We start from the raw sequence: 26735 nt of genomic DNA, 5'->3' as shown, positions 1-26735 counted from the left end.
TAAAGGAAAATCCAAATCTGAAAATAGGGGGGTGTGGTTTGTATAAGACACCCTGGAGGATGGCTCTTGGTCTGCAAGCGGAAGGGAGTGAGTGGAACGGAAACCAGGAGGAGAGTGACTAGGAGTTGGTAAATGCTCCTTCATCAGGCGGACAGAGGCTGGAGCACCTGTTCCTCACTCCCCTGGCCTTCTGTGATTTCCCAGGAAAACGGCCCGCAAGGGCAGTGTCGTCTGCAGACAGAACATGGAGAGCCGCAGCGTGGGTCCCCAGCCTGAGCACCCCCTCCCCCCCGGAGGGCTGTTCTGTAAGGGGCGGGGTGAGGCCCAGGCCCCGCCTCTCGCATGCGCACTGTGCCAGTCAATCGGCGCTGCTCCCTCTCAGGAGAGGCTGGTTGCTTCCGGGTTGTCCCGAGGTCGTGAGAGGAGCGTCGTGTGTGCGGTGTGAGGTTCGCAGTTGGGAGATTGTGGTGAGGAGCTCGCCCTGTGTGGATGAAGGATGGAGGGAGGAAGGGACAGCCAGAGGGATCCAAGAGGGGGACAGAGGGACCCTCAGGGAGGCTGGCGGCACCACGTGACCGTGAGCAGGGCTGGGGGAGGGGCGGCGCCATCTTCTCAGACTTGAAGGAACCAGAGTGTGGGGCTGTGGCAGCCAGGCTGGCCTCTGAAGCGATGTCCCCAAGGCTTCCCCTCGGCCTCCAGCCGGGCAGAAGGAGGACCCCGAGGGCTGGGCCAGCAGGCGGGGTTTGGGGAGAGCTGTCGGTCCACAACCCAGGAGAGTCTCAGAGGGTGGGCAGGCATCATCCACCCAGGTCTGTGCTTCCTGCCCGGTCACTGGGCAGGAAGGATGGGCCAGTGCCCTGAGGTCATCATGGGGTCCAGATGGCGTGTCGGGAAGGCCCCCAACCCGACTGTGCCTGGACAGGTGCTGAACGGTTTATTCCCCACCCCTATGGAGGTATACTCAGCTTCGTCCTACATGTTGTTGGGCCTCCCCTCCGGGCACAGGATCCCTGGGGACACGAGGCACAGGGGGCAGCCTCTGTCCCCACGTGGGGTACTGACACTCTGTCCCCAGAGGGTTGTGACACTGAGATGTCCGTGGGCAGCATGGGGCTGGGAGGGGCAGTGCAGCGGCCTGTCCTCCATTGCATCGCTGGGGGGAAGGGGTCACGATCACTACGTGGTTCAACAGCTCCTGGTCCAACAGGAGACAGGAGAATGTATACACCCTGTTCTGGCATCGCTCGCTGATCCTGGGGCCATCTGTGTCTTTACGTTTGTGCTTGCAGGGTGCAGGTGTATTGTCTGTACCTTGGAAGACACGAGTGGATGGAGACGCGTGGGAGGAAGCGTCTCAGGAGGGCTGAGGATGCCCTGATGGAGGCTCAGGCTATGGCAGCCTGTGACTCTGGGAGTCAGGAGAGAAGGGAGTTGAGTGAGCCAGAGAGTTTTTGCCAAGGTATGGTCTGTCCAAAATCTTTGTAGATCACAGCGCATGGGCGAGGGCGGGGGTATGGGGTCGGGCAGTAACCTTGTCCCTTGGGTCACTGCTTCCCAGTCCTCCACATAGTAAGCAGGGAAAGCCATGTGTGTGCCAAGCTGTGTCATGTACTGAAGGCTACCCAGTTCAGCCTCATATCCCAAATGGACTGCCCTGTAAGCTTCCTAGCAGCTCTCCTTCATAACAGCTTGCACGCTCTTCTTTCCAAATCATTTCCTGGGGTGCTACATGTTTTTTTTTTCTTTATTTTTTCCCTAATGGTAAACCCTGAAAGGCTTGTAATTCTGTCTCTAAAAAGTGGTCCTGGTCCCTGACCTAACTTCATCTGACCTGCGCATACATGATTCCTCGAGATGTCTGCTATAAGAAGCTTTTGGTGGTTCAAATCCTGGAACCTTACACAGTGAGGCTGTTTCTTCGGGAAACTTGACCAAAATGCCATACATCAGTTATAAATGTTTTCCATTTTTATTTCTGTGCAGAAAACAGCTCGGTGATTGAAACCCTGGGAGGGAAACAGCCTTCTGCAGAAACATTTCAGGAAGATTTGCGGTAATGTTTTTTTTTTTTTTAACTTGATGCATTTTATTTATTTTATTTGCAGCAGGATAGGTAAACTTTTTTTTCTTTTATTTTTATTAGTTGGAGGGTAATTACTTTACAATATTGTAGTGGGTTTTGTCATACATTGACATGAATCAGCCATGGAGTTACATGTATTCCCCATCCCGATCACCCCTCCCACCTCCCTCTCCACCTGATTCCTCTGGGTCTTCCTAGTGCACCAGGCCCGAGCACTTGTCTTATGCATCCCACCTGGGCTGGTGGTCTGTTTCACCATAGATAATATACATGCTGTTCTCTCGAAACATCCCACCCTCGCCTTCTCCCACAGAGTCCAAAAGTCTGTTTGGTACATCTGTGTCTCTTTTTCTGTTTTGCCTATAGGGTTAACATTACTATCTTTCTAAATTCCTTATATATGTGTTAGTATGCTGTAATGTTCTTTATCTTTCTGGCTTACTTCACTCTGTATAATGGGCTCCAGTTTCATCCATCTCATTAGAACTGATTCAAATGAATTCTTTTTAATGGCTGAGTAATATTCCATTGTGTATATGTACCACAGCTTCCTTATCCATTCATCTGCTGATGGGCATCTAGGTTGCTTCCATGTCCTGGCAATTATAAACAGTGCTGTGATGAACATTGGGGTGCACGTGTCTCTTTCAGATCTGGTTTCCTCAGAGTGTATGCCCAGAAGTGGGATTGCTGGGTCATATGGCAGATCTATTTCCAGCTTTTTAAGGAAGCTGAACACTGTTCTCCATAGCGGCTGTACTACTTTGCATTCCCACCAACAGTGTAAGAGGGTTCCCTTTTCTCCACACCCTCTCCAGCATTTATTGCTTGTAGACTTTTGGATAGCAGCCATCCTGACTGGCGTGTAATGGTACCTCATTGTGGTTTTGATTTGCATTTCTCTGCTAATGAGTGATGTTGAGCATCTTTTCATGTGTTTGTTAGCCATCTGTATGTCTTCTTTGGAGAAATGTCTGTTTAGTTCTTTGGCCCATTTTTTGATTGGGTCATTTATTTTTCTGGAATTGAGCTTCAGGAGTTGCTTGTATATTTTTGAGATTAATCCTTTGTCTGTTGTTTCATTTGCTATTACTTTCTCCCATTCAGAGGGCTGTCTTTTCACCTTGCTTATAGTTTCCTTTGTTGTGCAAAAGCTTTTAAGTTTCATTAGGTCCCATTTGTGTATTTTTGCTTTTATTTCCAATATTCTGGGAGATGGGTCATAGAGGATCCTGCTGTGATTTATGTCAGAGAGTGTTTTGCCTATGTTCTCCTCTAGGAGTTTTATAGTTTCTAAAAATATGGAACGCTTCATGAATTTGCATGTCATCCTTGCGCAGGGACCATGCTAATCTTCTCTGTATCGTTCCAATTTTAGTATATGTGCTGCTGAAGTGAGCACTGCGGTAACGTTTTATAGCAATTTTTACCTGCTAGGTAAAGTCAGCTTAGCTCATGTAACAAGTATTGTCTGTGAAATCCTTGAGTGGGAGATTTCTTTCATAACAAGTATGGTCTTTTAGGTTATCTTTACTGAATAAATTTTGATGTAACTTCTTCACAGGAATGAAATACAGAAGATGCTGGAAGAATTTAGAGGTATGTTTGAGTGATATTTATAATTAATGAAAATTGTTTTAAACCTTTTATAAATTTAGATGTTAAATTGGTGGATTATAAGACTTCTTAGATACAGGATTTTATGCAAGTATTCAGTGTGATTTGTTTTATAGGTTTTGTACATTTTGTGAAAAGTGAAAATGGTACTAACATCATTGATGAACCAAGAATGATGCTTTTATTTTGTGCATGTGTACCCTGAATGGAACATGTAAGGAAATGGATGAGATAGTTTGTACCTCCTTTGGTGTGCACACCTAAAGGGACATTTCAGTTTTTCAGGTCAATTTTATTATTTTTTAAAAAATTTATATATTTTAATTGGAGGCTAATTACTTTACAGTATTGTAGAGGATTTTGCAATACATTTGACAGGTATCAACCATGGGTGTACATCTGTTACCCATCCTGAATCCCCTCCACCTCCCTCCACATCCCATCCCTCAGGGTCATCTCAGTGCACCAGCCCTGAGCACCCTGTCTCATGCATCCAACGTGGGCTGGTGATCTGTTCCACACTTGATAATATACATGTTTCAATGTTATTCTCTCTGATCATCCCACCCTCGCCTTCTCCCACAGAGTCCAAAAGTCTGTTCTATACATCTGTGCCTCTTTTGCTGTCTTGAATATAGGATCATCATTACCATCTTTTAAAATTTCATAAATATGTGTTATTATACTATATTAGTCTTTATCTTTTTGGCTTACTTCACTCTGTATAATGGGCTCCAGTTTCGTCCATCTCATTAGAACTGATTCAAATGAATTCTTTTTAATGGCTGAGTAATATTCCATTGTGTATATGTACCACAGCTTCCTTATCCATTCATCTGCTGATGGGCATCTAGGTTGCTTCCATGTCCTGGCAATTATAAACAGTGCTGTGATGAACATTGGGGTGCACGTGTCTCTTTCAGATCTGGTTTCCTCAGTGTGTATGCCCAGAAGTGGGATTGCTGGGTCATATGGCAGTTCTATTTCCAGTTTTTTAAGGAATCTGAACACTGTTCTCCATAGCGGCTGTACTACTTTGCATTCCCACCAACAGTGTTAGAGGGTTCCTTTTTCTCCACACCCTCTCCAGCATTTATTGCTTGTAGACTTTTGGATAGCAGCCATCCTGACTGGCGTGTGATGGTACCTCATTGTGGTTTTGATTTGCATTTCTCTGCTAATGAGTGATGTTGAGCATCTTTTCATATGTTTGTTAGCCATCTGTATGTCTTCTTTGGAGAAATGTCTGTTTAGTTCTTTGGCCCATTTTTTGATTGGGTCATTTATTTTTCTGGAATTGAGCTTCAGGAGTTGCTTGTATTTTTTTGAGATTAATTCTTTGTAATTTGCTTCGTTTTTTATTATTTTCTCCCATTTTGAAGGCTGTCTTTTCACCTTGCTTATAGTCTTTTTCGTTGTGGAAAAGGTATTAAGTTTAATTAGGTACCATTTGTTTATATTTGCTTTTATTTCCAATATTCTGGGAGGTGGGTCATAGAGGATCCTGCTCTGATTTATGTCATAAGGTGTTTTGCCTATGTTCTCCTCTAGGAGTTTTATAGTTTCTGGTCTTATATTTAGATCTTTAATCCACTTTGAGTTTATTTTTGTGTATGGTGTTAGAATGTATTCTAGTTTCATTCTTTTACAAGTGGTTGACAAGTTTTTCCAGCACCACTTGTTAAAGAGATTGTCTTTTCTCTATTGTATATTCTTGTCTCCTTTGTCAAAGATAAGGTGTCCATGGGTGTGTGGATTATCTCTGGGCTTTCTATTTTGTTCCATTGATCTATATTTCTGTCTTTGTGCCACTACCATACTGTCTTAATGGCTGGAGCTTTGTAGTATAGTCTGAAGTCAGGCAGGTTGATTGTTCCAGTTCCATTCTTCTTTCTCAAGATTGCTTTTGTTATTTGAGGTTTTTTGGATTTCCATACAAATTGTGAAATTATTTGTTCTAGTTCTCTGAAAAATACCATTGGTAGCTTGATAGGGATTGCATTGAATCTATAGTTTGCTTTGGGTAGTATACTCATTTTCACTATATTGATTCTTCTGATCCATGAACATGTTCTATTTCTCCATCTTTTTCTGTCATCTTTGATTTCTTTCCTTAGTGTTTTATAGTTTTCTATATATAGGTCTTTTGTTTCTTTAGGTAGAATTATTCCTAAATATTTTATTCTTTTTATTGCAATGGTAAATGGAATTGTTTCCTTAGTTTCTCCTTCTGTTTTCTCATTGTTAATGTATAGGAATGGAAGGGATTTCTGTGTGTTAATTTTATATCCTGCAGCTTTACTATATTCATTGATTAGTTCTAGTAATTTTCTGGTGGAGTCTTCAGGATTTTCTATGTAGAGGATCATGTCATCTGCAAAAAGTGAGAATTTTCTTCTTTTCCAGTGTGGATTCTTTTTCTTTCTTTTTCTTCTCTGATTGAAGTGGCTAAAACTTCCAAAACTATGCTGAATAGTAGTGGTGAGAGTGGGAACCCTTGTCTTGTTCCTGACTTTAGGGGAAATACTTTCAATTTTTCACCATTGAGGATAATGTTTGCTGTGTATTTGTCATATATAGCTTTTATTATGTTGAAGTATATTCTTTCTATTCCTGCTTTCTGGAGGGATTTTGTCATAAATGGATGTTGACTTTTGTCAAAGGCTTTCTCTACATCTATTGAGATAATCATATGGTTTTTACCTTTCAATTTGTTGATGTGGTGTATTACCTTGATTCATTTGCAGATATTGAAGAATTCTTGCATCCGTGGAATAAAGCCCACTTGGTCATTATATGTGATGTTTTTAATATATTGTTGGATTCTTCTTGCTAGGATTTTGTTAAGGATTTTTGAATCTATGTTCATCAGTGATATTGGCCTGTAGTTTTCTTTTGTTTTCTGTCATCTTCGTTTGGTTTTGGTATTAGGGTGATGGGGGCCTATAGATGGGGGCCCCTATAGGGCCCGAGTTTGGCAGTTTACCATCCTCTGCAATTTTCTGCAAGAGTTTGAGTAGGATCGGTGTTAGCTCTTCTGTCAATTTTTTGTAGAATTCAGCTGTGAAGCTGTCTGGTCCTGGGTTTTTGTTTGCTGGAAGATTTCTGATTACGGTTTCAATTTCAGTGCTTGTGATGGGTCTGTTAAGAGTTTCTATTTCTTCCTGATTTAGTTTTGGAAAGTTATACTTTTCTAAGAATTTCTCCATTTCTTCCAAGTTGTCCATTTTATTGGCATACAAGTTGCTGATAGTGTCTTTTATGATCCTTTGTATTTCTGTGCTGTCTGCTGTGATTTCTCCATTTTCATTTCTAATTTTGTTGATTTAATTCCTCTCCCTTTGTTTCTTGTTGAGTCTGGCTAATGGTTTGTCAATTTTATTTATCTTCTCAAAGAACCAGCTTTTGGCTTTGTTGATTTCTGCTATGGTCTCTTTTGTTTCTTTTGCATTTTTTTTTTTGCCCTAATTTTTATGATTTATTTCCATCTAGTAACCCTGGAGTTCTTCATTTCTTCCTTTTCTAGTTGCTTTAGGTGTAGAGTTAGGTTATTTATTTGACTTTTTCCTTGTTTCTGGAGGTAACCTTATACTTCTATGAATCTTGCCGTTTTCAGTGCTTTTACTGAGTCCCATAGGTTTTGGGTTGTTGTGTTTTCATTTTCATTTGTTCCTATGCATATTTTGATTTCTTTTTTGATTTCTTCTGTGATTTGTTCATTATTCAGAAGTGTGTTGTTTTACTCCATATGTTAGAATTTTTAATAGTGTTTTTCCTGTAGTTGACATCTAATCTTACTGCATCGTGATCAGAAAAGAAGCTTGGTATAATTTCATTTTTTTTTTTTTTTTTTGAATTTCAGGTCAATTTTAAATGGTCTTTATTTAGTTACTTGTCATGACCTTCTGATGTTGTTTTCTTTGGTGTAGTAGCAGAAATGAAATCTGTTTTCATTATTTAACCATTTATAGCCTGTGTTGGAGAAAACTAAAGACAACTCTCCTAGCTAGTGAGAGATGTATAATCAGGTCCCCAAACTTGGAAGTTTTATACTGTTCTGTCAGATACTAGTTACCCTATCTGTGTTAGAGGGCAGCACATTTAGGAAAGCATTTGGGACCATTTGATAGAGATCACCATCACAGGCAAGTATGCTGTGAATACTTTGCTCTGTTTCAATGGGAGGAGGTGCTTATTTTGTGAACTGCCTGGTGATCTGTTTATTGTGTATAGATTCTGGATGTATAAATTATATTTATTATATTGAAGACCCTTCATGATTATCTAATGATAACTATTGATTGTAGACCCATAAAATCAAACCATGTGATTTCAAAGCTTATCTTGAAGTATTAAAACTTTGTGAAATGCAGCACTTATGAATAAAAGCATTATGTGCAAAGCTATGGTAAAAATATTTCTTAAGTGTTCCTCAACTGCTTACTCGAAAACTGGATTTTTATACCCATGGTCTTTGTCTCCTTTAGTGAAATACAGTTAAAAGCATCACTCACTAGATTGCTTGAAAAATCAGTTTCTTAACTTGCAATATAATGATTATTCTTTTGAAGGTTATTTTCACGAAGGGTTCTTTTCTGCATTTTTTTGCAACACATCCTAATGGTAATCCATCTAAACGTGTCCCTTGAACTACAGGAGACTTTACAAATTTACACAGACTTGACTTTTCACTGTTTTCTGATGAGGAATGAATGGAAAGTTTTCTGTTGAGATTCTTTATACACGTTTTAAAACTTGGAAATTGCTTTGATTGTTATCACTTTTCCAGTATCTCTAAATCTAAAGGTGGTCTGTGGTTAGAAAAATTAGAATTGTGATACTATTACTGGAAAGGTTTTCCAGAGAAAAGTGAGCAAATCTTGCTGTTTGAAATGGTGTCTGTATTACAAATTTTAAGTGTCTTTGCATATTGCTGAGGCAGCATTTGCTCATATTGATTTGAATGTATCAGAACAAAATAATTTTCCACATTTGACTTTAATGAGTAAATATTTTTTATATAGTTGACATGAAACAGGCTCTTCTTGCAAAGAGAAAAAAGTTTGAGATGAACACAAGAGCTACTATCAAAATCACTAATGAAAAACTTGATAGTGTTTGGAAAACACACCAAGAACAAAGGTAAAGTGGTTTAAGTTTTTGTGCCACAATGGCATTTTGTATAATTTCTTAGTGTATCATGGTGAATATAACCTAAGGCAAACAGTGTTACATTTTCCAGTGCAAAACATGTTTTGCTTGTTTTTTTTTCCTAAGCAAGTAAAGTCTTTAAATTTATAATCCTACTCCTCAAGAGAATTGAGATATATTTCCTAGAAGACAATAAAGATGACCTTTTCCTTCCCCTTTCAAAGAACAATTGAGATTTCATTCTATGTAATTAAATTATATTCATTCTAGACCTATCCTAGCTCAACAGTAAGGCTGATGTCTTAAACCATTATTCTTGTGACAGTTAACTGTATTCAGTTATGCAGAAAAAGTTAATCTTATATTGTGAAAAATTTGTACCATTTAACTGAGTTGTGTTTACTGTTCTTTTTTCAAAATTCATTGTTGTGCCAAAGAGGGGAAATAGTTAAGTGAAATATTCGTGTTTGGTAATCTTCTCTGATAAATAGATAGTATAAGCTGACTGAATCTACTTATCATATTAAGACATACAGGATATTCAGTAAGAAGAAATGAAAAGTAAACTGCTTTTATTAATAGATAAAATGGTGTTTCTGGGAAATTCAGAGTACAATAAATTGTCACTAGATTTCAAGAAGTAGAGAGCATGTGCAATAGTGTTTGTATTTATTCAGTCAGGAGCAGTACTTTTGGAACTGAGGAGTAAGTTATTCACTTAACGTCTCTGTTTCCCGTGAGAATATTTCAGCTGCTGTTGTGCTATTACTGCTTTCTTCTTTTATAGTATAAATTGTGTCAGATCAATTTTGTTTTAAATACAGTTGATATTTGTGGAGTTTGACATTGCTCTTTCTTATGTTTTGCAGGCAGAATCTTTATCTCAAATATGCTCAGCAGTTTCAGACTTTGTTTCGAGAGTGGGATATAGACATGAAGAAAGCCCAGGAACAAGAAGAAAAACTAGCTGTTAGTATCAGCCTTAGCTTTAAAATGAGCTTATTGTATCAAAGTCTCAATTAGCAATCGCTCAGGCAATGATACAGGAGAGAAGGTAGAGTCCCTGAACTCAGATGGGTGAAGGTGGGTGGGAGATGTAGTGAAGGGAGAATGAGTGTTCTCTTGGGAGTGGCTCTGTTTATTTAGTGAAGTAGTAAGGTCACCGTTTAGGAGTAAGGATGGTGGATAAGTTGTTGCCTTTGGGGGGCAGAGGAGAAGCCCTGGAATTGTTTCCTGAGAAGACCAGGGAGATACCATTGCCAAGCAGCAGTTATGGGGGCAACTTAAGTTGCTGTCCTAGTGATCATGAATTTAAAGTGAGGCCACTCCACATGGCTGATGCAGAGCAGCTGGAGAGGCGGATTTCCCAGGATTGGGGTTTAGTCATGAAGACTGGCAGAGAAGGGGCCAAGGTACATGTGCTGTGGCATAGGTGTAATGATCGATGGAGGGATTTAAGCTGAGAAGGAGGAGAAAGGAAGTCAAGAGAGTGGGGGTTGGGGACAGTGAACAGTCCTATTATCAGCGGATGCTATTCCTGATGTAGTGTTGAGGGAATGAAGTGCAAAACAGGGGGGTAGTGGTTGGATGCTGGGGGAAATGGAAAAAGAGTATATATAGTACAGTGATCAAGGGCCTGGACCCTGGAACGGTAAATGTTTGGGATCCAATCTTGGTTGACCAGTGCTAGCTGTGAAACCAAGGACAGATTATTTATCTGTGTGTCTCAGTTTCCTCATCTATGAAAGGGAACACAGTGAGAGTACGTACCTCATAGAGACTTTTCGAGGAATAAAAATGTGAGATCATATAGAAGAAGTCTGTTAAAGTCATTGGAACCATACCTGACCCGTAGTTCCTGTATAAGTCTTTGCTCTAATTAATATCATGTAGCCGGGGCAGTTCTTGGGAATGACCGAATCCCATGACTATGGGGTATGACTATATAAGTGAGTGGCTAATGTGAAGAAGGGGGTAAGGTTATTGTTGAAGCTTAGGTCAAAGAACAGAAAGGCCAGCTATTGGAAGGATCATCTATGTGCATATTGAAGGGGCCAAGAATTAATATATATTTTGAGTATTGTTAAGAAAGAATAGTTTCTCAGCAATTACTGTTAGGAAGGATTACTTTGTCGATTTTGCCTACCTGTGGTAAACACATTATTGGAAGGGTCATTTGTGGATTTTGACATCAAGAATGACATGTTTTGAAGATTGTTAAGAAAGAATATCTCCTACTCAGTGACTGATAGGGTAGGGTTATTATATGGTTTCTGTCTTGTAGTGGTGAACACAGTTACTTCAACTTGGTCATCAAAGTTGTCAAAACAGGAAATGTTAACAAGCATTGAGTTAGAGTTCCTTTAAAGCTTAATGTATAAACATGCTTTCCAAATATTTAACGTTGCCCACATTTTACCTCTTTTTCTTTTATATTTGTAGCGTATGTTTCGAGAGCAACGAAATGTTCTTCAACAAGCTAGACTTCTTCAGAGCCAGAGGCTGAAAAAAATTAAAAACTCGTATGAGCAATTCCTGAAGGTCTATTGTATTTGGTAACACAGTACATCTCATAAAAACAATAAGTATATAAAAGTAGAAGATAGTCTGTGTCTATCCAGACTTATGGGGGAAAAAACATTTAGGTTGTGCCTGCCTTTAACTTGTTAAACATTCTCCATTTTGAATTCATTGGTCTGAATACAGCCTAATTGGTAAATGTGTTTTTAGTTTTAGGATTCCTTTATACTTTTGTGAAAGTGAAAGTGTTAGTGACTCAGTCATGTCTGACTGTTTGCAATCCTGTGGACTGTAGCCTCTGTCCATGGAATTCTCCAGGCAAGAATACTGGAGTTGGTTGCCGTTCCTTTCTCTAGGGGATCTTCCTGACCCAGGGATGGAGCCCAGGTCTCCCACATTGCAGGCAGATTCTTTACCATCTGAGCCATCAGGGAAGCCTGTAGTTTTGTGGGAATCATTTAAAATGGGGAACTGCAAACTGGGAATTTAATCTAGATGTATATACATGGTGAAGAAAACTGATACTTGATTAACCTTTTTATCATAACTATTTTGTTCAGCAATGAATATTTAGGCAATCAGCCAAGGACAAATATATATTGGAAATTTAGGAATTTAATAAATCATCTCTAGGTGTCTTTTACCTTTCTCCTATTAACTCTTGCTGCTGCATATAAAGTCAGGCAGTTGTAATTAGTGAAGACTTTTTTTGTTTTCAAATGCATTGTATGAACATTTATGGCATATTTGCTTTTAGAATATGAGTAACTAATAGTGACTTTATATGCAAATTTATAATCACATGAGAAAGTCAAAGTGTATAACTGAATGAAAAACCCAGAAGAGGACTACATGTTTGTGGATTGAGAGTGATTTGCTGTGATATTTGCACATTAGCAAATTGTCCTCAGTGCCTGTTGTCCCCTTCTTCATATATATATGTACATACTTATTCAGGAGGTGATGGGACCCTGCACATTCCCCTTCTTTTTCAGTGACAGGGGAAGCAGAAGTGTTCTTTTGAATGATCATCTTGTCCAAATACAAGATATTAATGTATCACTCTTTTAAAACTAATTGAGATGGCTTAAGTAAAACAGTTAAAGGCTTTTAAATAGATAATCTTTATTTTTTTTCTTTTTAAATTTATTTTTCCCAATTAGTTTATTAGTTGGATGCTAATTACTTTACAATATTGTAGTGGTTTTGCCGTACATTGACATGAGTCAGCCATGGATTTACATGTGTTCCCCATCCTGAAACCCCCTCCCACCTCCCTCCCCATCCCATCCCTCTGGGTCTTCCCAGTACATAAATAGATAATCTTTAAAGAGCTTTAGAATCATATATGTGCAAAAGTTATCTTAAACATGTTTCTAAGTAGACAAAGTGTAGCTCTAATGTTCCCTGAGAACCATTTACTACTAATTGGTATGAAGATTTGATAAAGTACCAAAAAAGATGCTTCTAAAGGTTATTGCTAAATGTCAGCATTTATGGTATTAACTTTAGTGTTATCTATGATGACTCCACGTCCCTTGTCCTTCCCACCCAGCAATTACTGGACTCTGCAATTTTTAGCTCTGCAACTGCAATTTCTTTCTTTTAAAAAATTGAAGTCTGATTGATTTACAATGTTGTGTTTAGTTTTTGGTATACAGCAATTTGATTCGTTATGCATATATATACATACATGTGTATTTTCTACAGTTTGTTGTGATCCACATAATCAAAGCCTTTGGCATAGTCAATAGAGCAGAAATAGATGGTTTTTTTTGGAACTCTCTCGCTTTTTCAATGATCCAGCAGATATTGGCAATTTGATCTCTGGTTCCACTGCCTTTTCTAAATCCAGCTTGAACATCTGGAATTTCACGTTTCACATACTGTTGAAGACTGGCTTGAGTATATATGTACATCATGTACATACATATATATTTAGATACATATACATATATATAGAGAGAGATCATATATATAGATTTATGTATCTAAATATATACATATATATATATATAATTTTCCATTGTAGCTTATTATAAGGTAGTGAATATGGTTCCCTGTGCTACACAGTAAATCTTGTGTTGTTTGTCTCTTTTATGTATAGTACAGTAGTTTGCACCTATTTCATTTCTTCCTTTGAATTCCACTGCTGCTGCCCTACCTGATTCAGGGGCTCATCATCCCTTGCTTGTTCTATTAAACTCTTGCCTGACTTCTCTCTTCTCCAATCCATCCTTCACACTTCTGTAATATGATCCTCCAAAAAATATCCCTTCCCTCCTGCAAACCTGTCATAATAGCTTCCGAGTTTGTAGTTTCACATATTCAGCGTGTCCCCCATAACAAGACCCACCCCCTTCTCTTTGTGATTTCCCACATACATTCTTTGTCTCCTCCCACCTGTCCAGATCGGTTGCTTTCTCTGCACTAAGTCACCATTATCTCCTTGCTTTGTGTATGCTCCTCGCCTACAATAGGTTTGATTCCCTCCTTCTTTTACTAATTGACATCTTATTCTGACAACAAAGTCAGAATCAATCCTGTTTGATTGATTCAAACTACATAACCATGGCTGAATATGCTTCCTGAATTGTTATAATGTTTTTGTCTTTTATTTTTTAATTTTAAAAATATGTAAAGAAAAACACAGCTGAGCCGGAAACCTCTCCTTAGTTTTTTATCTTCTTTTTTTTTTTTAGATAGGATGGAAGGAGGATTACTCTTATTTTTAGATAGGATGCACTTGGTCAATATTTGCTGAATGAATGGTAAAGATTTAGAAATAAATTTGTTTTTCATCATGTAGTGAGGTCATAGTAGAGCTCATTCTATTCCCTCCAATGGAGCTATGTTGCACTCATTATTAGTCACTATACATGCATTGTTACTTATTGTTTAGAATGCTCATTAGAGGGTTTTTAAATTCTGGTATTTCATTCCGTGGGACCATGGATCTTTTTGTTTTTACTCCCCCTTGACCTTTGCTCTTCCTTAAGTTATTGTTTTGAGCAAAGGGTAAGGTGATTGTACCACTGTAATAATACAATTTGACTCAAGTCAGCATTTAGAAGATCTATTAAGTGAGTATTTCAATATCCATGTATTTGTTACAGTATTTTTATTTGGAATAAATAATGAGCATCCTTTGAATATTAAGTGTTATTACTTTTGAACTTTAATCATATCCATTTAGAATGTGAGAAAAAAGTGGTGCTTTCTCACTGAACTAGACTTTCTTTTTTAGCATATGGAGGAGTTAGAGAAGGATCACGAACATTTTCTGAATGATGAGCAAAGTGAAATTCGACAAGGAATGGCCATGCTGCAAGACAAAATTATTGTTGAAGCTGTAAGTAGTGTGTATTTAATACCAAGTACTATGAAGGGATGTGAGCATTGGGGTATTTTTTTTTAATGAAGTGCATATAACATTACCTAAATAATATGCAGATGTTTAATATTTCTTTCCTTTCCTGAAACAGCTGCAGAATGAACTGCAAATGCTTCAAAAGTTTCTCCTGTCCCTGTTATTCTGAGGGCTTTGGAGAAAGAGCTTGAACTCAAGTTGTATGATACAAATGCAACATCAGCCACACTGAACCACATTATTTTATTTTATTTTTATTTTTTATTCTATTTGTTCATTTTTTATGAACCACATTATTTTAAAAATTGTAGTTGAAGGGGGTACATCTTGTTTATCTTAGCACCGTTTTTCAGTGCAAGAGTCCCCTATGTGTTAAAGCCTATATAAAACCTAAACAGTTTGTGACTATAATCAGTAATTCTCAAATTATAATCGTTAAGCTTTCAGCTCTTCTTGTTAGTAACATTAATGTTTTGTACCTAACAGTGTCAAATAAACTTTTAGCAATAAAGGTGATTTAATTCTAGGTTTGTCATCAGTGTGTTCTATATCAGTCCAAGGAGTATAGAAAGAAAAGGAGCCTGGTGGGCTACCGTTCATGGGGTTGCAAAGAGTCAGACAAGACTGAGTGACTAACACATCCACACCAATTAAGTAACATTTTGAGGTCTCTGTGGAAATAACATATTTACAAACCCATGTCTCAGCACATTGTTCTCCCTTAAGGAAAAAAATTAAAGAGTATAAGATCCATTCTATCTGTGCGCCCCTTTGTATTTACTCATTAGTTTACAGATCCAATTCCAAAGGAAAAAAAATGATTTCAAAGGAAAAATCTACCCCATTGCTTTATAAAAATTACTAAGAGCAACTTACATTTCTTTTTTTAATTAACTGAACTGCTAAAATATCAGAGAACAGACCTAGCTATTGAAACACATAAATATCAGTGCTGAGACATGGCTTGTGACTACATCATTTCCACAGAGACATCAAAATGTTACTTTAATTGGTGTGAGAGTGTCAGTCACTCAGTCATGTCCGACTCTGCAACCCCATGGATGGTAGCCCCCCAGGCTCCCTTGTCCATGAAATTCTCCAGGCAAGAATACTGGCATGGGTTGCCATGCCCTTCTCCAGGGTATCTTCCCGACCCAGGGATCGAACCCAGGTCTCCAGCATTGCAGGCAGATTTTTACCATTTGAGCTGGTTCATTATTAAATGACATGTGGCCTTAGCATTGATCAAAAGTGTTCCATTAATATATGCATGTATGCCAATTTGCTTCAGTCTCATTTGACTCTTTGTGACCCTATGGACTGTAGCCCACCAGGCTCCTCGGTCCATGGGTTTCTCCAAGCAAGAATACTGGAGTGGGTTGCCATTCCCTCCTCCAGCGGATCTTCCCAACTCAGGGATCGAACCTGTGTCTCTTGTGTGTCCTGCATTGGCAGGCAGTTTCTTTACCACTAGTGCCACCTGGGAAGCCCTCATCAATATATACATACACTTAATTACTTACAGTTAAAACTTTTCATGTCTGTCTTTAAATATAAATTGCCTACAGTGCTTTGTTTTCAAGTTTCACATTCATTGACTATGTGGAACGTTGATTTTTATTCAGCTAAAAACTTGGATAATTAACTCCTGTGCCTTTCCTTTTGTTTTTGGGCATTTTTTTACACATAATAGCACAACACTCTCTTCATTTGGACACATGATTTTTAATAAACATGGCATTGTTTCAGAATATATTGAAAGAAGTCAGTTAAACATCTTTTTCCAAGTTACTCAAATTGCTTTCTTGACCCATTCAAAACAATATATTCCCATTTGGAGGGGAGGAGTGACTCTCTCCTGTTTTTCTGTGTGTTTTTCCCTTTAATTCTGGCCCTATATACCAGCTTCCTCTTTAAGATTTTCCAAGATTTTTAAAAACAAGCCCTTATAGAGTCTCCTTTTCTGACTTGAATGACATATGTCCCATGGACTGTAGCCTGCCAGTCTCCTTCTGTCCATGGGATTTCCCAGGCAAGAATATTGGAGTGGGTTACCATTTCCTTCTCCAAGATATCTTCCCAACCCAGGGATTGAACCCAGGTCTCCTGCATTAGCAGGTGGCTTCTTTACCACTGAGCTACCTGGGAAGCCACCTTTGGTGACCATTTTTCTTTTCCTGTCAGCACTTTTCTTTCATGTCACTTGTGCCTTAGCTGGTATATTATTTTTCACAAGAGAGAAAGTTTCGTGTCCACTGTTCTGTGACAATGAGATTTTAACTCAGAATATCAGGACAAGTGGCCCTAAAGCAAATGTAAAGACTCATTTTTTCCCCCTCCGAACTGGCAAGACCAATTTCTTTTACTAAATACAAATTTCAGAGAAACCGCAGTTTGAGTTTCTAAATCCTAGTTGGTAGACTAATGTACATATTTTCTTCTGTTTCATAGTAACTAAACACTTGCTTTGCAAACATCAAGGAAATCCTTTCTTCTCATATCCTTTGACTGGACAATTGCAGTGCTCTAAGGCATGCGCTTAGGTAGTATCACGACTTAATGTTTCGATTTATAGCGTTTAAAGTAAGTGTCACCTTTTGTTGCAATCAAAGTAAACAAGGCAGCTGTCCTTCATGTCCTGGATTTTTATCTAACCCTGCAGCAACAAAACCCCAAATGTCTAATAAGGATTTCTCTTCTGACACAGAGATTGCTAAAATTTTGAACACAGAGGTTCCCTTCTTATCCTCAGGATTGACATTGAGTTTTGGAGTTGTATTTCTGATTACATGTCCAGACTGCTGCACTCTCATTCTGATCATATGTCTGAGCCCAAATGTTGATGATTACAATGGAGGCTTCTTGTCGTCTCCTTCAGCAACTACTCAGTCACTAAGCTTGTGAACCTGATCAGGTGCTTGATGATATGGTGTCTAGAAAACATTACAATGAAGGTGTCTTGAAATTTACAGACACAAAACACTAAATGTGGCATCATACAGATGATGCAATGACCTTTGCAAACAAAAACAAAATATAAAAGGTTTCATGGTCTGTGTTTCCTGAAGCAGTGGCTATTTTCCTGCTATCCCTTAAATCTCAAACTGTAGCCTAAATTTTTTTCACTGAAAATAGAACATTTTAGAACAGTGTTCTGTATTTCAAAATATATGAACCTCACTGGAGTTGCATGGAATACACAGGAGTTGCGGGAACACATAGGAGTTAAAGGAACACACGGTTACAAAGACTGAGTCACAGAGGGAAAAGGACTAGGCTGAAATGCTAAGGCTTGAAAGACATGAGACCCAGTACTTCTGACTCCAGATTCTGTCAACTGTATGCTGCACAAGGAGACCACAGATCTTTAACCTGAAAGGTCCATCAGTCATTAATATGTAATCATCTCATTCGGTCAGATAATTATCTTCTTTTGAGGTTATTTCTAAGAAGGCCAAAGTCTTGAAATAAACACCATAGTTGAGGGGAGGCAGATACAAAGCTGCGATGCATACAAAATTTAGAGGAAGGCTCAAGGCTAGCTCTTGAGGAAATTTACCCACAAACCAAGGTCAAGTGGTTTCCTTCAGCAACTGAATTTCAGGAGAAAAAGGAGCCTCCTCTCTCCATCTTTCAGAGAGGGGTTTCTCCTGACCCAGTAGGGAGAAACATTCATATCACCTCCTTGGCTTTACTTGAGTAACTCCATCTTGCTTCCCACCACCCTTCCCCCTTTTAGACTGAGGTATAATTCACGTATCACACAATGTTCATTTCAAGTGTGCAGTGTAATGATTTCATATTTTTATGTGTTGCAAAATGATCACCATATTGTGTCTAATTGGCATCCTTTACCTTTCTTTTCTCTGAGGGTGGAACTTGGTCCCCTGCAGAGGTACTAGGGGTGACTAGGGGATGCCCCCTTTGTTCGACTCACACATCATTTTACAGTAGAAGCAAGTCTGACTTACACAGACAGGGTTTGCATCCTCAGCTCACCGTAGCACCTGCCACTAGGGTACACTAGGCCAATTCACTCCTTTACAAAATTGGCTTTGGAATTTTTTTCCCACCTGATATTTAAGCTGTGTATTACCAATTCCATATGGCAGTCCACATCTAAGTACATAAAGGAAATTCTAAGGTGACTATCTAACAGATATTTTGAATAATCACCTCTATGTATTAAATTTGGATTACTTTTAGCCTTAAAAGTATGTTTGGGGGGTTAGCAAATCAAATATTCTGGTTTCCAGACACTTTTAAGAATACTGCCTGAACAGCTCTTTTTTTTAAAATTTTTTAAATTTTTTTTTCAGTGGGTTTTGTCATACACTGATATGAATCAGCCATAGAGTTACACGTATTCCCCATCCCGATTCCCCCTCCCACCTCCCTCTCCACCCGATTCCTTTGGATCTTCCTAGTGCACCAGGCCCGAGGACTTGTCTCATGCATCCCACCTGGGCTGGTGATCTGTTTCACCATAGATAATATACATGCTGTTCTTTGAAGCTCCAGTGGAGCAATTGGTTAGCGCGCGGTACTTATATGGCTGAACAGCTCTTTTATGTGTCAGAGGATTAAATAGTTACATCTCACCACTACAGGAAGAATGGAAGACCTTTGGGGAGATTAAGAATGGACATTAATTTGTTGATTTATTTCAAGAATAGTGTAGTCATGCTAAAGTGAAGGATAATCACGTGTCTTCCAATGGTCTGTGAACTTGGCACAATACAGATAGAGATTTTTTTTAAAAGTTAATTTGACAGACAGGGTGAGGTTTTTCAAATTATCCAAAGATTCACTGCAGGGCTTCTTTTCCCACACTTTCTTATGTGTTAGTGCAACAGTAGCAGCTTGAGAAAGGTCAGCGAGACAGAGAAAAATGCAAGACAGTTGTTCAGAAACACTGTGAATTGAAGAGCAAACATAAGCGTAACATATCCCAGCAAAATGTGAAGTTTGATAACGCTGCATTTTCCTATATGGAGGTGTTTGTTACCAACACTGATTGTTTTTCCTCAATCAGTGGCCAGGTTACACTTTTAAACTCTAAAATTCTATATTTTATAGTCATTTTGGAAAATGTATGTGTAACTCACATCCCTTTGTTAAGCACAGTGTAATTAAAACAAATTTAACCTTTTCTTGGTGACCCAGAGTCATCATCATGAATACAAATTATGTTTTCTTCTCAGGGACCTACAGATCTATAGGGCTGCTTGCTTCTTGCACAAAGTGGTCTCAGAACCCTGCACTTGGCAGTTCTGTCTGTTTTTGTTTGTTTCTTCAATAGTGGTATACAGTTGTATTTTTAAAAAATCATTTATTTATTTTAATTGGAAGATATTTATTTACAATATTGTGATGCTTTTTGCCATACATCAATATGCATTGGCCCTAGGTATCCATGTGTCCCCTTCATCCTGAAACCCCCCTCCCATCTCCCTCCCCACCCTATCCCTCCATGTTGTCACAGAGCACCAGCTTTGGGTGCCCTGAGTTGTATATCAAACTCACAGTGCTTATTTATTTTGCATGTGGTAACGTATATGTTTCAGTGCTATTCTCTCAAATCAACCCATCCTCTTCTTGTCCCACTGAGCCCAAAAGTCTGTCCCTTACGTCTGTGTTTCCTTTGCTGCCCTGCATTTAGGATCGTCAGTACCATCTTTCTAAATTCCATATATATGTGTTAATATACGGTATGTGTCTTTCTCTTTCTGACTTACTTCACTCTGTATAATAGGGTCTAGGTTCATTTGCCTCATTAGAACTGACTAAAATGCATTCCTTTCTATAGCTGAGCAATATTCCATTGTGAATATGTACCACAACTTCCTTATCCATTCATGTGTTGATAGATATCTAGGTTGCTTCCATGTCCTAGCTATTGTAAATAGTGCTGCAGTGAAACCAGAGTTGAAAAAGACACACATACCCCAGTGTTCATTGTGGCAGACAGTTCTTGATGCATCAAGTCCCCACCTCTGCTAGCACTGCCGCCATATAACTTGATGTTATCTGCTGCAAGCCGGCGATCATTCTACAATGGTAACAAGCTTGTCTGTATTCCTGTGGGAAAGTAAAATTATTTAGACATCTTTCGCCATTTTGTTTGGGGGGGAGTTGTCGGGTGGGATAAAACTGCAGTTTCTTTTGAGGTACCCAGTTGTGCATTCAAGGGAATAGGTTGTTGGAAGCTTGACCTCCAGCTTCCAACATCTTCTACTGTGTGTAATACACAATAAAATGATGTACAGATTATAAGAAGCAATTCTAACTACAGTTCAGAAACATTTGCTGTATAGATTCTAGAGACATCAGTCTAAAAATAAAAGACCTGTCCAGTAAACGCAGTGACTTAAAGACACAGTGCACTTTTGATGGTGTGAGGTACATATAAGGAAGTAAGCATATTATACATCTGTGAGTTCACATTCATATAATTTGATGAAAATCACTGTGTGTTTATTTCAGTAACAAATTTTGACTGTTTTAGCTTTTATTTTTAGGGCTGAGTATTACTTCCCACTAACTGATTCAAATTCAGACAGGTAAAGTATAAGGAGACCATTTAATCTGACACCTGATATGGGGATGCATGAGTGCGTGCTCAGTCTCTCGTTTGTGTCCGGCTGTTTGTGACCCCATGGACTGTAGCCAACCAGGCTCCTCTGTCCATGGGATTTACCAAGCAAGAATACTGGAGTGGGTAGTCATTTCATCCTCCAGGGGATCCTCCTGACCCAAGGATCAAACCCACGTCTCTTACCTCTCCTGCATTGGCAGGTGGATTCTTTTACCACTAACACTACCTGGGAAGCCCCTGTTGGCTCGGATGGTAAAGAATCTGCCTGCAATGCAGGAGACTTGGGTTTGATCCCTGGGTCTGGAAGATCCCCTGGAGAAGGGCATGGTCACCTACTCCAGTATTCTTGCCTGGAGAATTTCATGGATATATACTGGAATACTGATACCTAAACCACTTAAATTCATGACTGAGTAACCTAATAAGTTTTCTTATACCGGATTCCTTGATACCAGAAAATTGTAATGGATAATAACAGTTACAGCAATAAGTAAAGAACTTACTCTAAGGGGGAAGTCTGGCTCCCTGAATACAACATTAATACATAGCACAGTCTCACAGTGTCCGACCCTTGCAACCCCATGGACTGTAGCTCACCAGGCTCCTCTTCCCGTGGGATTTCCCAGGCAAGAATACCGGAGTGGGTTGCCATTTCCTTCTCCAGGGGATCTTCCCAACTGCAGGCGGTATGCAGTAGTGCATGCAGTAAGGTGAATCACATAGCCTAAAGGAGTAACCAGACCAGATCTATACCTTCTAGATTTCCACAGAGCCTCATGGTGTTACTCAGAGGTCATGTAGGTTTGGGTCAATCTTATATACACAGTGTTTTATGTCAGTGAAGGACTAGCAGAAATGAAAGGGATTTACTCTATACATATTTTACTATGGTGAAGGCCATCAGCCCAGTGGTTGCTAGTTAATACATTGTTGCCCAGATCTCTAAAGTGTGCTTCAGGTTAGTTCAGTCACTCAGTTGTGTCCGACTTTTTGGACCCTATGGACTGCAGCATGCCAAGCCTCCCTGTCCATCACCAACTCCCGTTCCTTGCTCAAATCCTTGTCCATCAAGTCGGTGATGCCATCCAACCATCTCATCCTCTGTCCTCCCTTCTTTTCCTGCCTTCAGTCTTTCACAGATTCAGAGTCTTTTCCAATGAGTCAGTTCTTTGCATCAGGTGGCCCAAGTATTGGAGTTTCAGCTTCAAAATCAGTCCTTACAATGAATATTCAGGACTGACTTCCTTTAGGATGACTGGTTGGATCTCCTTGCAGTCCAAGGGACTCTCAAGGGTCTTCTCCAACACCACAGTTCAAAAGCATCCATTCTCTGACACTCAGTTTTCTTTATGGTCCAACTCTCACATCCATACATGACTAGTGGAAGAACCAAAGTTTTGACTAGATGGACCTTTGTCAGCAAAGTAATGTCTCTGCTTTTTAATATGCTGTCTAGGTTGGTCATAACTTTTCTTCCAAGGAGCAAGTGTCTTTTACTTTCATGGCTGCAGTCACCATCTGCAGTGATTATGGAGCCCAAGAAAATAAAGTCTGTCACTGCTTCCATTGTTTCCCCATCTATTTGCCATGAAGTGATGGGACCATATGCCGTGATCTTCATTTTTTGAATGTTGAGTTTTAAGCCAGCATTTTCACTGTCCCCTTTCACTTTGATCAAGAGGCTCTTCAGTCCCTCTTGGTTTCCTGCCATAAGGGTGGTGTCATCTGCGTATCTGAGGTGATTGATATTTCTCCTGGCAATCTTGATTCCAGCTTTTGCTTCATCCAGCCTGGCATTTCATATGATGTACTTTGCATCTAAGTTAAATAAACAGGGTGGCAGTATACAGCCTTGACATACTCCTTTCCCAGTTTGAAACCAATCCATTGTTCCATGTTCGGTTCTAACTGTTGCTTCTTGACCTGCATACAGATTTCTCAGGAGGCAGGTAAGGTGGTCAGGTATTCCCATCTCTTGAAGAATTTTCCACAGTTTATTGTGATCCACACAGTCAAAGGCTTTGGCATAGTCAATAAAGCAGAAGTAGACGTTTTGCTGGAACTTTCTTCCTTTTGCTGTGATCCAACGGGTGTTGGCAATTTGATCTCTGGTTCTATACAAATGTCAAAATCAGTGATTAGCAGGAGTTTAGCTCTGCCCTGGAGTGTTGCCCACACATCACTCCTCCCCTCTCTGTCTCTGTCTCTCTGTTTTTTGCATTCTGACTTCAAGGATCTGAAATGTAAAATTCTACAAGGCAACCCATTACACTTTTATCCATGTGAGTCAGGATTCTCTTAGCACTGCTCCTCCAAAACATATAAAGGGACAAATTAAGTGTTGAGGCTCACTAAATCCAGAATCATCTGTGTGCATTAAAACAGCTTTATTCTTGCTTATTTGTAGAGCAGAAACTGATGGTATTTTCTATGCCATATGATTACTGGGAGTGTCAGATGAAACAGTGAGGGTGAAATGTGTAGGCACAAATTACATGTGGAATAAACGTTAGTTGTTAGTGACCCATTGCTTCATTAATCTTCTGAACACCATGGACACCTAACGATGAGACCAGCATCCAGCTATGTGGATATAATATGTGGTACCCAAACAATTTGGGTTAATTTTCCCACCACTTTTCTTGTTATGTAAATGTTGAGTTCATGACCTTGGCCTCCTATGAACCCACTTTTTTTTCTTTTTTAAAAATTAATTTTTTATTGAAGGATAATTGCTTTACAGATTTTTTGTTTTCTGTCAAACCTCAACATGAATCATTCATAGGTATACATATTTCCCCTCCCTTTTGAACCTCCCTCCCATCTTTCTCCCCATCCCACCTGTCTAGGTTGATACAGAGCCCCTGTTTGAGTTTCCTGAGCCATACAGCAAATTCCCATTGGCTATTTTACATATTGGAATGTAAGTTTCCATGTTGCTCTTTCTATACATCTCACCCTCTCCTCCACCCTCCCCATGTCCATAAGTCTATTCTCTATGCCTGTTTCTCCATTGTTTCCATGTAAATAAATTCTTCAGTACCATTTTTCTAGATTATGTATATATGCATTAGAATATGATATTTATCTTTCTCTTTCTGACTTACTTCACTCTGTATAATAGATTCTAGGTTCATCCACCTCATTAGAACTGACTCATATGTGTTCCTTTTTATGGTGGAGTAATATTCCTTTGTGTATATGTACCACGACTTCTTTATCCATTCATCTGTTGATGGACATCTAGGTTGCTTCCATGTTTAACTACTGTAAAAAGTGCTGCAATGAACAATGGGATACAAGTGTCTTTTTCAATTTTGGTTTCCTCGGGGTATATGCCTAGGATTGGGATTGCTGGATCATATAGTGGTTTTATTCCTAGTTTTTAAAGGAATCTCCATACCGTCTTCCATAGTGGCTATATCAACTTACATTCCCACGAACAGTGCAAGAACATTCCCTTTTCTCCACACCCTCTCCAGCATTTATTCTTTGTAGACGTTTTGATGATGGCCATTCTGACCAGTGTGAAGTGACATCTCATTGTAGTTTTGATTTGCATTTCTGTAATAATGAATGATGTTGTGCAGCTTTTCATGTGTTTGTTAGCGATCTGCATGTCTTCTTTGGAGAAATGTTTGTTTAGGTCTTGTCCCACTTTTTGGTTGGGTTGTTTGTTTTTCTGATATTGAGTTGTATGAGCTGCTTATATATTTTGGAAATTAATCCTTTGGCAGTTGTCTCATTTGCTAGTATTTTCTCCCACTTTGAGTGTTGTCATTTCATCTTGTTTAGTGTTTCCCTTGCTGTGAAAAAACTTTTAAGTTTAATCAGGCCCCACTTGTTTACTTTTGTTTTTATTTCCATTACTCTAAGAGGTTGGTCATAGAGGATTTTGCTTTGATTTATGTCATCAAGTATTCTGCCTATGTTTTCTTCTAAGAGTTTTATAGTTTCTGATCTTCCATTTAGGTCTTTAATCCATTTTGAGTTTATCTTTGTGTATGGTGGTAGGAAGTGTTCTAATTTCATTATTTTACATGTAGCTGTCCAGTTTTCCCAGCACCATTTATTGAAGAGGCTGTCTTTGCCCCATTGTATAGTCTTGTCTCCTTTCCAAAAAATAAGGTACCCACAGGTGAATGGGCTTATTTCTGGGCTTCCTATCTTGTTCCATTGGTGTATATTTCTGTTTTTGTGCCAGTGCCATACTGTCTTGATGACTGTAGCTTTGTAGTATAATCTGAAGTCAGGAAGGTTGATTCTTTCAGCTCCAATCTTCTTTCTAAAGACTGCTTTGGCTATTTGGGATCTTTTATGTTTCCATTTGAGCTGTGAAATTTTTTGTTCTAGTTCTATGAAAAATGCCATGGGTAATTTGCTAGGGATTGCATTGAATCTGTAGATTGCATTTGGTAGTATACTCATTTCCACAACATTGATTCTTCCTACCCAGGAACATGGAATATCTCTCCACTTGTTTATATAATCTGTGATTTTTTCATTAGTATCTTATAATTTCCTGTGTGCAGTTCTTTTGTCTCCTTAAGTAAGTTTATTCTTAGATATTTAATTCTTTTTGTTGCAGTGGTGAATGGGATTGATTACTTAATTGCTCTTTCTGATTTTTCATTGTTCGTATACAGAAATGCAAGTGATTTCTCATATTGATTTTGTATCCTGAAACTTTGGTAAATGTACTGGTTAGCTCTAGTAATTTTATGATTCTATCTTTAGGGTTTTCTATGTAGAGTATCATGCCATCTGCAAACAGTGAGAGCTTTACTTCTTTTCTGATCTGGATTCCTTTTGTTTCTTTTTCTTATCTGATTGCTGTAACTAGGACTTCCAGGACTATGTTGATTAGTAGTGGTGTAAGTGGACACCCTTGTCTTGTTCCTGATCTTAGGGGCTATGCTTTCGTTTTTTCACCATTGAGAATAATGTTTGCTGTAGGCTTATCTTATATGGCCCTTATTATTATTTTGAGGTAGGTTCCTTCTGTGCCCATTTTTTGAAGAGTTTTAATCGTAAATGAGTGCTGAATTTTGTCAAAGGCTTTTTCTGCATCTATTGAGATCATGATATGGTTTTATCCTTCAATTTGTTCCTTTGGTGTATCACATTGGTTGATTTGCATATATTGAAGAATCCTTGCATCCCTGGAATAAGCCCAATTTGATCATGGTGTATGAGCTTTTTGACGTGTTTCTGAATTCTGTTTGCTAAAATTTGTTGAGGATTTTTGCATTTATGTTCATCAGTGATATTGACCTGTTGTATTCTTTTTCTGTGTTGTGTTTGCTTGGTATTGGTAAATCAGGGTGATGGTGGCCTTGTAGAATGAGTTTGGAAGTGTTCTTTCCTCTGCAATTTTTTAAAAGAGTTTTAGAAGG

At 38.9% G+C, this 26735-nt stretch overlaps 1 protein-coding gene, 1 non-coding gene and 1 pseudogene across 2 annotated transcripts in view; 2 read left to right on the top strand and 1 right to left on the bottom strand.

Annotated features, from left to right (window-relative positions):
- LOC136153269 (mRNA decay activator protein ZFP36L2 pseudogene) overlaps positions 1 to 26735 on the top strand; it is a 164430-nt pseudogene that overhangs the window by 111657 nt on the left and 26038 nt on the right.
- LOC136153886 (synaptonemal complex protein 3-like) overlaps positions 490 to 26735 on the top strand; it is a 50738-nt gene continuing 24492 nt past the window's right edge. Inside the window, exons 1-8 of the mRNA XM_065916018.1 lie at positions 490 to 809; positions 1290 to 1459; positions 1984 to 2053; positions 3648 to 3682; positions 8725 to 8842; positions 9721 to 9820; positions 11294 to 11392; positions 14619 to 14723. Coding sequence (XP_065772090.1) covers positions 490 to 809; positions 1290 to 1459; positions 1984 to 2053; positions 3648 to 3682; positions 8725 to 8842; positions 9721 to 9820; positions 11294 to 11392; positions 14619 to 14723 — 1017 coding nt within the window. The remainder of the gene's footprint in view (positions 810 to 1289; positions 1460 to 1983; positions 2054 to 3647; positions 3683 to 8724; positions 8843 to 9720; positions 9821 to 11293; positions 11393 to 14618; positions 14724 to 26735) is intronic.
- Positions 3379 to 3485, bottom strand: LOC136154840 (U6 spliceosomal RNA). Its single transcript, XR_010660549.1, has one exon. It is a non-coding gene; the product is annotated as a U6 spliceosomal RNA (small nuclear RNA).

This window comes from Muntiacus reevesi, chromosome X (genome assembly GCF_963930625.1).
Source record: "Muntiacus reevesi chromosome X, mMunRee1.1, whole genome shotgun sequence".
NCBI classification, from domain to species: Eukaryota; Metazoa; Chordata; class Mammalia; order Artiodactyla; family Cervidae; genus Muntiacus; species Muntiacus reevesi.
The sequence above is the reverse complement of the archived record's forward strand: the minus strand, read 5'-3'. Positions and strand labels throughout refer to the sequence as shown.